Consider the following 12962-nt stretch of genomic DNA (forward strand, 5'->3'; position numbering starts at 1 on the left):
CAGCAAGCACCAGCAAAGAGTAGGAAGCTTTGCGGACAACGGTGCTGGATGTACACTTTGGCTCCATTTTGCTGTTTTAGGGACAAAATAACCAGAAGAAATCAAACCTTGAGTGGAAGTGGCAGAGCAAGCAGCTACACAGCATAAACACAGACTGTATCAGTAGTGCATCACTTGACATGTTCACTGCATTTTTAAAAGCCACCTTTTCCCTCTCAGTGCAAAAGGTGAGAAATCAACATCCATCCCTTTCAATGACTATGTGAGATGTTACAGATTCATTTTCTAAACCCAAAGAAGACACAAGAAAGGCTATTGGATACCTCCAGGGAGGAGCTCATTAATTCATTCCATCTTAAACCTAAAATATGGTCCCGGTAAAGTCCTAAAAGGTCTGGGATTTCCAGGAAAACTGAGAGTGCAACAAGAAACCAATACTTCATCAGGCCAAACAGGATCCTGTGGTTAAAAAAGTGGATATAAACAACTACCTACTTGTACAGACCTTGCCTCAACATTCCTGGACACTGGAAATTGATTTAGCATGTATATTTTAGAACTTAAGCTAAGGGACACAAAAAACCAATTTAGCCTATTCAAAATGTAAATGCAAATCATATCCTTCTGCACATGAAATGTGGATCCAAAGGCCTTTTGATAAGAAACCACTGACAGACTTTGGCTATATAAGTCATCACTGAAACTGAGCAGCTGTCCCTCAGGATGCAGAAATTGCTGTGCAGCCTAAAAAATGGTCTGGGATACAAGATAAAAATAAATGGAAGAGGAACTGGGCAGCAAGTGGAAGCTTTTGGACCAAAACTTCCAATAAATCAAAAGTTGTATTATATATATCTGGAAAAAAAGTTCCGATACCTTTGAACATACAGCAGTGCTGAAGAGCACAGCAAGATGTCCACTTAGTTCTGCCGAGTGTGAGAAAAGTTTTAATACTGAAGAACTGAATCTACAGTTTCCTAAGTAAGAAGCAAAACTGGATCGATGTTGTCAGTACATTGCTGCACTTAAAGCAATTGAAAAGCTCAGAGGCATTAAGAATGGAATAAAGCTCTCCAAGAAACACAGCATGTAAGCATCTAAACGCATGGGGTCAGCTTCAGTTATCTGACCTAACAGTTCTGCTGAAAAGAAAAAAAGGTGTTAAGAAATTATGACAGCTACACAGAAAAGTGATGTTATTTCTCCTACAGACAAGAGTAAGGAGTTTGACAGACAAGCACTACCCATCTTACAATAGCAATTTAGAATATTATTATCACCATTTGCTATCACTGCATCTCTCCTGGGGGTTCATAAAATTATGGAATGGTTTGGATTGGAAGGGATCTCAAAGGTCACCTAGTTCCAGCCTTTGGCCCTGGAAGTGTTCAAGATCAGGCTCGATGGGGCATTGAGCAACCTGGTCTAGCAAAAGGTGTCCCTGCCCATGGCAGAGGGGTTGGAACTACATGATTGTTAAGGTCCCTTCCAACTCAAACCATTCTGTGATTCTACAATTACATCACTTCACTTTTCTGTGTCAGAGCTTTCCTTGTTCAGCATGTGATAATGCCCAGAGGCTATGCATTGTGGTAGACAGTATGAAGAGTGAGATCAGAAAGTAATTACTGAATCTTCTGAAAACAACCACCAACCTTCGGAGCTCCACATAAAGTAGGGAACTAACTTGTTCCTGCATGTCTATGTTAAATATACAATGAAAAGTCACCAACTCAAAATTATTCCAGCTTTAGTAACAAAAGTGAAAACAGTCATGCCTCCTGTATGCTGGTGTACCTTTTTATCAATACCCTCATGAACTCACTTCCTAGATAAAATCTGACAGTGTTTTTTTACCACCCTGAACATCCTAATTACAGTCTGAACTACTTTCTTTGGGTAAGTATTTTTTAAAAATCCCTTGAAGTAAATGAGTGGAATATTTGATTATTGCAGCCACTTTACTGGAACACCACATGACAAGCAGCGAGTTCATACCCCTGCTCAAGATGCCAAATTCTCAGATACTGTTTCAGACAGGTACGCACACAAATCCAAGATTTTTTTCAGAAACACTCTATTAGGTCTTGCAATGCTATACTCTGTGCTAAAGCTCAATTCGAGAAGATAGCTGCCAACAGCATTGACCCAAAAGTTGTAACTAAGAAGTAACTGTTTTCCAGTTGTACAGGAACTTTTTTTGATTCCTGTGTGGTGAGAACAACTTTGAAAAAACATAAATTTTTTTAATGACACTGCTCACCTCAGACTCAAAATACACCTCTGAGACCATCCATTCCATCACAAGCTCTACCACAGACCTTAAATTTTTGGCACACCTTGCTGAAACTGACTTAATAAGACCAAATGGGTCTAAATTGCAGAAGTTGCAAAAGAAAATGAGAAGATAAACCACAGACACTAAAGGGACTGAAAGAGTCTCTGGTGAAGCCAACAAGTCACTTGAAGTATTCTTGGATTTGGAAATTAGCTTTAGGTTTTATTTTTACTCCTCTCAAGGGACTGTGAAGTAACTTGCACACGTGGGCTGGGCGCAGAGGTCAGTATTACTCAACTGACTTTTGAGGAGCACAAAATATGACCCTCAGCCTGGAACTGAAGACAGTGAGGCAAGACACTAGAAACAAAAATATAGTTGATTGCTTCAGCTGCCAGAGGGGCTAGTCCGGTACAACAAATCTTCCTCTTCCAATGCCAAGTCTCTTCCAGCCCCATCCGAGGGCCGCTGCGGACCTGCGGGGAGGGGACCAGGACACGCCTCTTCCCCCTCACGTCCCGGCCAGCCACTCACCCCAGCGCTCCGGGCTCTGGAAAACAAAGCCTTCCCTGGATGAAGCCTAGCCCAGGCGAGACGGCCCCGGCCAGGCCTCGCCCCCCATTACTCAACACTTCCCGAGGAGGCCCGGCAGGCGAGGGGCGGCGGTACCCAGGGCCCAGCTGGGCAAACAAGAAGAGTAGCCCATCCCCCTCCTGGCCCCACCCCCACTTCCTCAGAACCTGAATGACACAGCGGGATCGGGAGGAGTATTGGGCCCGCCGTCAGGCTCAGCCTGGGTAGCGTCGCTCGAAGGCGAGATAAGGAGAGCTAGGCCGAGCCGGGCCCAGCGCCACCGCAGCCGGGCCTAGGCCGCGACCTGCCGGCGGACGGCCCACACTTACTCGGATCCTGAGGCCATGGCGCTGAAAGGAAAAGAGGTGAGGCGGCCAGCAACAGCTCCTCAAGACGGGTGACGGTAGGTCTCGGACAGACTGGCAGAAGCGGTGGTACGTCGGGACGCTTCGCGTTGACTGAACCTCAGAACCGACTCATCGGAAGAGGAAACTCCGCCTCGAGCTGCCTCACCAGCCTAACAACAGCGTGCGCTGACCAATCAGAAATTTCGTCCGGCCACCATCTCAGCCAATCGGAAAGTTGGAAGCGAGGGGACGAGGAAAAAAAAAAAAACGCGCACTCTCCCTCCTCCGCCCCGCTCCTATTCTCTCCCAATCATCACGAGCCAACATCAACACCCGTCAGCCAATTGCAACGCCTTCCTTGCTGTGGCTGTTCTATAGGGCAATATGGGTCGAGCAGCCAATGGCAGAAATCCACCAACGCGAAAATCCAGGCGGAAAGTCCCACTACGACAACCATCCGAGCTACCCTCGCTTAGCGATTGGCTAAGCACCCGAGGAAAGGGAAACGTGTGGGAAGGATTGCAGCCAAGCAGGAGGGGCGGGAGGCGAGTGGTCGAGTGCGCTTTGCGCGCCCGGGCTCAGCTGACTGGACCGCGCGCCTAGGTTCGGGCAGTGAGGCAGGTTCGGACCCGTAGAAGGTGATCTCTTTGCTGCCTCGGCGAGGCTTTGTGGGGAACATGCCCCAGAGGCTTGATTTCCCCCCGAGTGAAAAGGTGTGTGTAGGGACCCAGCCCTTCCTCTCCACCCAAAGGTACCTGTAGGATTCCTTTCCTCAATTTTTTTTTCTTTGCAGGTTTTTCTTTTCCCTGATTGAATTTTTAGGCAGGACTGGACTGCCCCACCAGGCCCCACTGCAGGACTCGTTCCTAGCACAGACCCTGTTCTACCAGGGGGTTGAAGTTCTGGTTCCTCTTGAACCACCTGAAACAGCCATCCCACAGCTCTTCCATCACCAGCCACCCCTCCACAACCATTTCTCGGTCTGTTTGGGCACTCACATCCTCACCTGGGTGGCATTTCCTTAGGGCTAGAAACATTGCTGTATCCAAGTGGCATTGCATCTACAGCCCCAGCCCTGCTCATATCAGGAGGAATCAGACATGTACAATGCTTGTTTTCAAGCATCCAGTGCTGGCAGGCACTGCCTTGTGTTCTCCTAGATGCTTATGAATAATTTAATTATCTGGTGGTCTCTTCCAAGGAGCCGACTGGTACTTAATCCCTGCCTCCTCTCTTCTGCCCTCTTTTTTTTTAAAGCCTGAGCAGTAAGGTGGGACTGAAGAAAAGCAGCCATGGGGCTCTCCCAGCCCAGATGAGTCTGTCTCTGCTGAATTAAACCCCTCCCAGCAAGGTGTTTGTTGTGGTTTAGGAATGGTACTCCCCAATTCGGTGCCCCCACCTAGACTCTCCCAAACCACAGGCTGTTCTCTCTCCCTTCCTCTTCACCTTCCGCTTCCCACTGGGTCATCGGGATCGAGTTGAGACTTTGAGGCACAAAAGGTGAAGAACATGGGTTGAGATAAGAACAATTTACTGGAAACAGCAATGAAATCAGAAAACTGAACAGTAGCAGCAACAATATTAATAACAAAAGGTATAGGAAAAGAAACAATTCACATGGAAAGCCCCCAACAATAAACAAATGCCAGACCAATCTGCCACATTTTCTCAACCCGGAGGAACCCTTTCTCCTCGGAAGCAAGAATCCCTTTCCCCCACCCCTGGCAATGATGTGAGGTGGTATAGAATAACCTCCCTCCCGACTACTGCAAAAGTGAACCCTGTCCTGGCCAGAACCAGGACAGCATTTTCCTCCAGCATCTGGGTTTTCAATCCCCTCTGTTCATCCTTCACTGTCTGAATTACTTTTTCTGAAGGAATTGCAGGGCAAAGTCCACTTAGGGCCCCTTCAGCATCCAGAGGCCACAGCAGCTCCTACCTCACACTTCTCTGTCATGTCGTGTTTCCTCTCCCTCAACTCACACTTTGCCTTGCAGTTCCAAACTATTTCTTCCCTCTTGTGGGAGAAAAGGCTTGCCAAAAGCTTGGCTAATGTGGTTGCGGGACCTTCCTCATACAAAATTAGCCGCACCAAACACCAGGTGGGAGCAGGTGCCCCTTCACCCTTGCTCACTGTCACACAAAGGGGCCCAGAGCCATGCAGTGTAGTTAGGACAGACACCCACCCACCCCGCCCCCCCCCCCAGAGATAGAGGGGACACACAGGCACAGGTCTCAACACCGCCACCTTCCCTGGCTAGTGCAAGGTGATTGAAATCAGACCTAGAGCTGCATGCTTCAAGCAAAACCACTTCTCTGGGCTCCAAACTACAGTGATCAAGTAAAGCACCAGTATACAAAGCAAAGGTAGGACAGACAATTTGACAAACCCTTTGCATTATGAGATGGTCTGGCTCTGACACCAGCTCCCTGGAGCAGGGAGAACAGAGCTGGCCCCACTGTATACAGCAGCACAGTCAATGCCAATTTCAAAGGAATGAGGACATCTCTGTCCTTGATCTCCCACAAACCCAGGGCATAGCCCACAGGCTCACAGCAGCTCTAGGCAGCATCAAGGCCATGACTGCAAATGTTCACTCTGGAAAAAGGACATAGTAAAACTTAAATTAAATAAAGCCTCAGCTCTATTAGAAAATGAGATCTAGTCTGTTTCACTCCTTTGGGAGTCCAGCTTTATCCAAGAGTAATTTTGAGTCTCATGCCAACCTGGTGCAGGGAAACTTCAGCAGCTGGGGATGAGGAGACTGACTGGGTTAGCTTGAAGGGTCCTGGCTTGTAGTCCCAAAGTAAACCTGTATGCTTCTGGCAAAAGACTCACTGTGTGGAAAGGTTGTCTGCTTCAGACACTGTTGGGAGGAAAGGTTTAAAAGTAGAAGAATGGTGAGAAGGATGGTAGATTTGCTCAAGGAACCTTGTAGCTGGGAATGCCAAGGCCTAGAGAATAACAGTATGGGAAATTCCACGTATTATGCCTACTGCTGTTTATCCTCTGTCTGTTATGAGAAGTAGAATCTCTGTATAGAGATAAGATAGGTCTTTGAAGAGACTTGGAGGTCCTCTCATGGACATGCTTGAGCTCCCTGTTTTGGGAGAGAGAAGATCAAAGCTCAGAAATCATAAAAAAGCACAGAAATCACAGCATGGTGGTAAAATATGTGTGTGTGGGCCCTTGATAAATGGGTGCGAAGAGCATACTCACTGCCTACTAGTATGGACTGAGCCTGAAGGTACTGTGCTTGAGTGTCTCAACCCCGGTGTTGCTTCGGGATCCTCCGGATAGCGAGGTAATGAGATAAATTTACTCGTTGCATTTCAGCCATGTTTTTGTGGTTATTCCAGCTGCCTGCCTGTGTCAACTCACAAACACAAAACCACATACAAAGGGAAAGGCCTGAAAGAAAGGGAGTATCGCAGCATTAAGAAGTTTACCCCACCCCCAGCTTCTGCTCTCCCATTTGCCATCACAGAACTAGGCTTTGGCTTGGTGTCAGCCCTTTTGTGCCCTGGGGAGTCCTGCAAAGCTACAGCCCATGGTCTCTCAGAACAGACACATGGGGAAGCTCTTCACACACACTGGAGCTGTGGGTGCAGGCTAGCAATCGATGAGCTAAACTGTCCACAGCTGGAAACACAGGTGACCTGGTTTTGTCTGGGATAAGAGTTCATTTTCTTCTGAGTAGCTGGTACAGTGCTGTGAAAAACACCAATCACTTGGTTTTTAAAATCTTAAAAGTTTATTAGTAATAAAATAGTTATAAAAAATTGTAATAAAATTAGAGTAATAAAAATTTGGATAATGACGATTAGAACACTACGAGACAATAAAAAGCAAAGAATTACGGACGTCCAGATGTTTTTGGGCACTAAGCTGCCAAAAACATGCCTTGCGAACAAAGCTCATTGCTGGGCGGGGGAGGTCTGCACCCTCCGATGACCGGAACCAAAGAGAGCGAGTTCTCCTTGGAATTCTGCTTTTAACCCCTCTGTGTTCTCAGAGGCGTGTCCACCTTCAATTGGTCACCCCAAGTGTCAATATCCAAACCTGACCCCTGACTGGATTGACCTCTTCCTTCCAAAAACAATTCTTTTTCCGTGTCAAACCACAACACTACCACATGGCTATCTCATATTCAAGATGGATGCTTAGTCTTTCATACCCCTGAGGGGTTGCATCAGCCAACCCTGGCCCCTCCCAAAGTCTGTCAGTCAGCTCTTCTTTGCCGTTTATTAGTGGAGATTGCTTTCTTGTAACTTGATTGGAGGTCAGGTGTTGCCATGGCGCACCCCCTAAGCAACAAGCTTTTCCCAACTGCCCCGTGGAAAGGGCATATGTGCATGCCTTCTTTTTACCTGTCCTAGACAACCCAGGCTGTCTGATGGTAACAATACGGCGGGGGGGGGGGGGGAGGAACTATGGGGAGAACAGAGGACATCTAAACTACAATAACATAACTACACATCACTAAAGCTTTTCTTAATAGTCACACAATAGTCATCCCTTAATTGCGAGAGCCAATCATCTCATTATCCATCTATAGCAGTCAGTAAGTGGTGAGCAACTGTATTGTGCATCACTTGTTTTTCCTGGGTTTTATCTCTTTTTAAAATATTTTTATTATAATATTTTATTGTGTTTCAATTATTAAACTGTTGTTATCTCAGTCTACAAGTTTTACTTTTAGTTCTCCTCCCCCTTTATGGGTATTCTCAGTTCAGTCAGAGAGAAAGGAGAGGTTTCTGCGAGGGTAGGGCCTGGGAAAGAGTTGGAAAGGAATGTAAATAATTCTCTCTCTCTTGTTCACATTGTTTATAGATATGTTCTGCCACCGTGCATCATTCACTGCACGCCAATGGTTTGAGATGTTTTTACTTTAAGACAAATTAAATTAGTCTGCACGATGCTCTCTATAAAAAGAGCAATGTATTTGAAATAAAGCAGTTGAGTTCACTTCATCTAGCCTTCTGAACTGGAGTTCTTTCGTTGCTGTCCTGCCTCAACAGCGACACCCCTTCCGCCAGATTGAGGAGGAGGTGGGGGAGAATGATCGAGCAGCTGTGTGGTGCTTAGTTGCTAGTTGGACTTAAACCACGACAGTCATTTTTGGTGCCCAGTGTGGGGCTTGAAGGGTTGAGATAACAACAGATCTGACCAGAGCAGATATTGTTATAAACATTCATTGTACTGGTTTAATAGTTGCAGGTTACAATGTGGATTTATTTGCTCTCACAGTTATTGCATTTTGTCCCAGGGTTGTGTTCTGTAATACCAGTAATACCTTACTTGCAGTATGTGTTCCATGGTGTAATGTTTATTGTCCTTGGGGCCTGGGCTAAGACTATCATTGTGGGGTACTTTTTAGTATTGGCTTATGATATGGCAACGTCACTGGTCAGGACACCAATCTGATGTATGTATTTGGTATTGCAGGCACCTCTGTACTTTGGGAGGCACCTGTAGGGAATGATTAATAATCACAACTTCAGCCTTTTCTCCTCAGAGGAACAACATATGGGGGAGACACCTTCCCACATCTTTCTTCACTCCTTCTTTCTTTCCTTCCTTCTCCTCCAGGCTGATTGCAGTAACATTTGAGAACTTTGAAGATTTTGAACACCTTTGAAACTAATCTGGTCTTTTTGCTAGGAGCCAGCATGTTGCTGCATATGGTTCAGGTCTTCATTAAGGGATGTCCAGTACACCTTGAATCAACTACCCCAGGGGTGGAAACACAGCCTTACCATCTGCCGTGGACTGATCCAGACTGTACTGGAACAGGGTGAAGCTCTAGTACACCTGCAATACATTAATAATATCATTGTGTGGGTGTCACAGAGATAAGAGAAAGAGTTTAACATGAAGGGTGACCCAAAATCATATATTCCATATCTTCTCTAAGTCAACCCGCCCAAATTCGTTTACTGCCTTTAAGACCTGCACTCGGGAAGCGGAACTTCTGTCCTTTACCCAAGTTCACAGAAGGGGGAGGGGGATGGTGGGGGTGGAGGTGCAGGGTCCCTTTAAAACAGGCAACAGACATATACAGAGTGGTCTCCATTGTTCTTTCTAGGCTCCTGAGGGGGTTGCCTCGGGCAGGTCTCGGAGTCACAACCCAGGAAACTTCATTTTGAAATCAGAAGTGACTTTGCAGTGCATTTCATGATGTGAAAAACATGTTCATTCTCCTGTGAAAATTTAAAAAGTTTAATAAAGGACAATAGGAGACAAGGACCATAGACCAAAGGTTATTACGGCACTTAGCCAAGAGCACACTGTTATCTTTGGAAATACCCCTTAAATACCTTTTTCCCTACACCAGCTTGTTGCATATTCATAGACCCTTATGCATAGCAAACTTTTTCTCCAAACTAGTTTACATGTTCCAAGAATTGTTTAGCATATGTCCTCCTTGGATCTGCCTTTTTAGAGGATGCGTATTCCTTGGTTGTGGTTTTAGTCCTTTTTTATCATCATCTTCAGTTTTGGCCCCGGCCCACATTGTCTTCAGACGGTGAGTGATGATAGTTGGCATATCTGTAGCACGTGTCCTCATCCTATGTTCATTGGATGTTATCCCATCCAAGCAGGCATTTTAACACAAGCATACTTATATCAGCTATTTTATTAAGCTTAATTAACAACAGAAATAAAAACTATATCTTTATAACCAAGTTACTTTAACACTACACATACAAAATCTATTTTAATACTTGCGAAAAGCCAATATTATAATATGTATCTATAACAGCGACAACTTCACTGTGGCTGCCCGCTCTTTTGCAGAGGAGGGGTCAGACCCACTCTCCACGAAAGTTCCAGCTGCCTGCCATTTGCCAAGGAAGGGGGAACAAAGCTTGCCCAAAGCTGCCAGAGACACTTCTTTGGACTTTTTCGCCACAGCCCACAGCTGTTACTGCCGACGGGACCTTCGCAGCCTCAGAGAATGGTATTTCACAACCCCCAACTGCCAACCGGACCTCTGCCCCTGGGAGAGCCCCTGTCGGGTGGCATGGAGCGGGCAGCTCAGCAACAGTGACTCTTTTGGAAAAAAAGAATTCTTCCAGCTTTTGGCTTTGTCCCTGTCCCCCACAGGTTGTTGTGAAAAAGAGATTTTTGGAGTTCACTTAAGTTAACAAAATGAATTAAGCATTTATATTCTAGCTTGTAGAGTTATGTGTTGAATTTAAACCTTTTATTTAAGAAACCTCTGCCAAAGTACAAAAGGGTATAGAAAATATGAATTTCTGAAGATTTTGCATAAAGAACAATACCAGAAAGGACCGAAGATACAAAGAACCCAGATAAAGAGGCTCTTCTGTCCCTAAGCCTACCAGACTGACAGATGGTACTCAGATAAGCACCAAAAGACCAAAATCACACGCGCAAAGGAGAAAAGTTCAAAAGTTCAACCATGAGGAAGACCACGATCTTCAGCCCCAAGAGACTACCAGAGACCCCCGCAGGACCACCACGGCAAACCACACATGCCTAGAAGGGCGTGGACCTATTTAGCATGAGAGGCGAGGACAGGCAGGGCCAGGGGTTGAATATGCATAGAAAAGTTGTGTAATGTATTGCATATGGAACACCTTTGTGAATAAAAGTTTGGGTCAGACTGAGGCTCAGTGCACAAGTCTTGGAGAGCTATCTCACTTGTGTCGGGTGCTGGCAATACATACCCACTTCATAACTACCCCAAGTTGTGGAGTCTATTTATTTATTCCGCATATCGCTTCGGTTCTTTGGGGAAATAGGGAGTTCTGGAACCGCAGAGGCTCAGTTTCTGTGTTGTTTTTCCTTTGTTCTTTCATTCAGTCACGTGGTCTGGAGAAGGGGGGCTTCTCTGCCATATTGTTTTCTTTGTTCCGGGGAGGGGCATGTGAGAAATGGCTGTTCATTTTAAAAATTCAAAAGGTTTGTTAAACCTTAACAAAAATACAACAAAAGGACTAAATAAGGAAAAACAGGCATGAATGCTGCCCTTGTAGCTACCGACCATATGGCTACCTCATCTTCACGATGGATGCTTAGCCTTTTATACTCCTGGGGGTTGCATCAGACAACCCTGGCCCCTCCCAAAAACTGTTAGTCAACTCTTCTTTGCTGTTTATTGGTGGAGACTGCTTTCTTGCAACTTGATTGGAGGGTCAGGTGTTGTCATGCCGTGCCTACCCAGCAACAAGCTTTTCCATTCGCAACTGCCCCATGTAAGAGGCACATGTGCACGCCTTCTTTTTACAGGTCCTAGATAACCCAGGCTGTCTTCTGATCTTCTGATGGCAACACTATGGGGGAGGGGGGGGTGGGGGAGGGAACTACGGGGTGAACAGAGGACATATAAACTACAATAACATAACTATACATCAATAAAGCTTCTCTTAATATTCACACAATATTCATCCCTTAATTGCAAAATTGCGAGAGCCAATCATCTCATTATCCATCTATAACAGGCAGGACTCAGCACTTTTGTATCTAGTGGCTATTGCTGTTATCTTGGTTGTTTCTATTTTTCCTTTTAGTAAACTGTTATTTTTTCACTTATATCTTTTCACATTAGTCTCTCCTTATTAGCGAAAGGGGAGTAGTTAAAACTAAGGGGCGGTAACTCATTGTGGAGTCTGCCCCGTATAATTGTCTTAAAGTATACAGTGGGGAAACACAGTAGAAGTTTTTGAGAAAAATAATAAAATAATTCAAATAATTCTGAAAGCTGATTTCGCCACAAAACAATGTAAGGTAAAGGGACCTGACCAGGAGATCCAGCTTTTAGGAATAAAATGGCAAGTTGGATGCTGTCAGATCCCAATGGACATTATTAACAAGATAACAGCAATGTCTCCACCAACTAACAAGAAAGAAACAGAAGCTTTTTTAGGTGTTTTGGGATTTTGGAGAATGCACATTCCAAATTACAGCCTGATTGTTAGCCCTCTCTATCAAGTGACCTGGAAGAAGAATGATTTCTGATAGGGCCCTGAGGCATGACAAGGCTTTGAAAAACTCAAGGAGGAGATAGTTCATGCTGTAGCCCTTGGGCCAGTCCAAACAAGGCAAGATGTAAAAAATGTGTTTTATACTTGTCAGGAAAATTAATCCACAAACAGCAGAGGTTTATGTCCAAAACAGAGACAGAGGAGTCCCGTTACTTATTTTGCATAAAGGGAGAGGCCATGGGGCATTCCCCTGGGGTCTCTCAAATTTTTGGAAGATGCAGCCTCCTTTTTATCCTAATTTCCCGGCCTCATTTCCCTCTCTCTTTCCCCATTGGCTGAGGTACTTGAGAGGTACAGACTCCCAAATCACCTAATACCTAAGACCCTCTTCTAATGTATAACCCCCCCCCCCCCCCACTTTGTCTTTTCCTTGTGTTGTTGGAGTTCTGGATGCTGAGAATTTTAGACTTTCTGCGCTGGCAGACTCTGACTCCCAAGAGAGTACTGCATTTGACCTGAGGCTATGGAGAAGGCTTCCAAAATTGATTAATAGCACTGGGATTATGGGTGTGTAGTTGATTAGAAGTGTGTAATATCACAGGGGGGAAAACTTAGAGTTTGGTGTTTTAGACTATAATAATATATATGAAGCAAGATGGAGGTTTTACAGTAGAGGCTGGTCCTTCTTTACCTTCTTCTTTACTGCTATCAGGGACCTCTTGACCAGTTGCCAACAAAATTTGTATAACTTTCTGGGTACCTTCTTGTTCCTTTGTACGACAGAAAGCACAAATTCCAGTCTTAGGTAT

General features: G+C 45.2%; 1 protein-coding gene across 1 annotated transcript in view; it reads right to left on the reverse strand.

The window, feature by feature from the left end:
• The window catches only part of LOC116806862 (transitional endoplasmic reticulum ATPase), a 69875-nt gene extending 66506 nt beyond the window's left edge, over window positions 1-3369 (reverse strand). The window contains exon 1 of the mRNA XM_032744625.3: window positions 3181-3369. Within this exon, the coding sequence (XP_032600516.1) occupies window positions 3181-3197 (17 nt within the window). The 5' untranslated portion in view covers window positions 3198-3369. The remainder of the gene's footprint in view (window positions 1-3180) is intronic.
• Between the last annotated feature and the right edge of the window lie 9593 nt (window positions 3370-12962).

The sequence above is a fragment of the Taeniopygia guttata genome, chromosome W (genome assembly GCF_048771995.1).
Source record: "Taeniopygia guttata chromosome W, bTaeGut7.mat, whole genome shotgun sequence".
Classification (NCBI taxonomy): Eukaryota; Metazoa; Chordata; class Aves; order Passeriformes; family Estrildidae; genus Taeniopygia; species Taeniopygia guttata.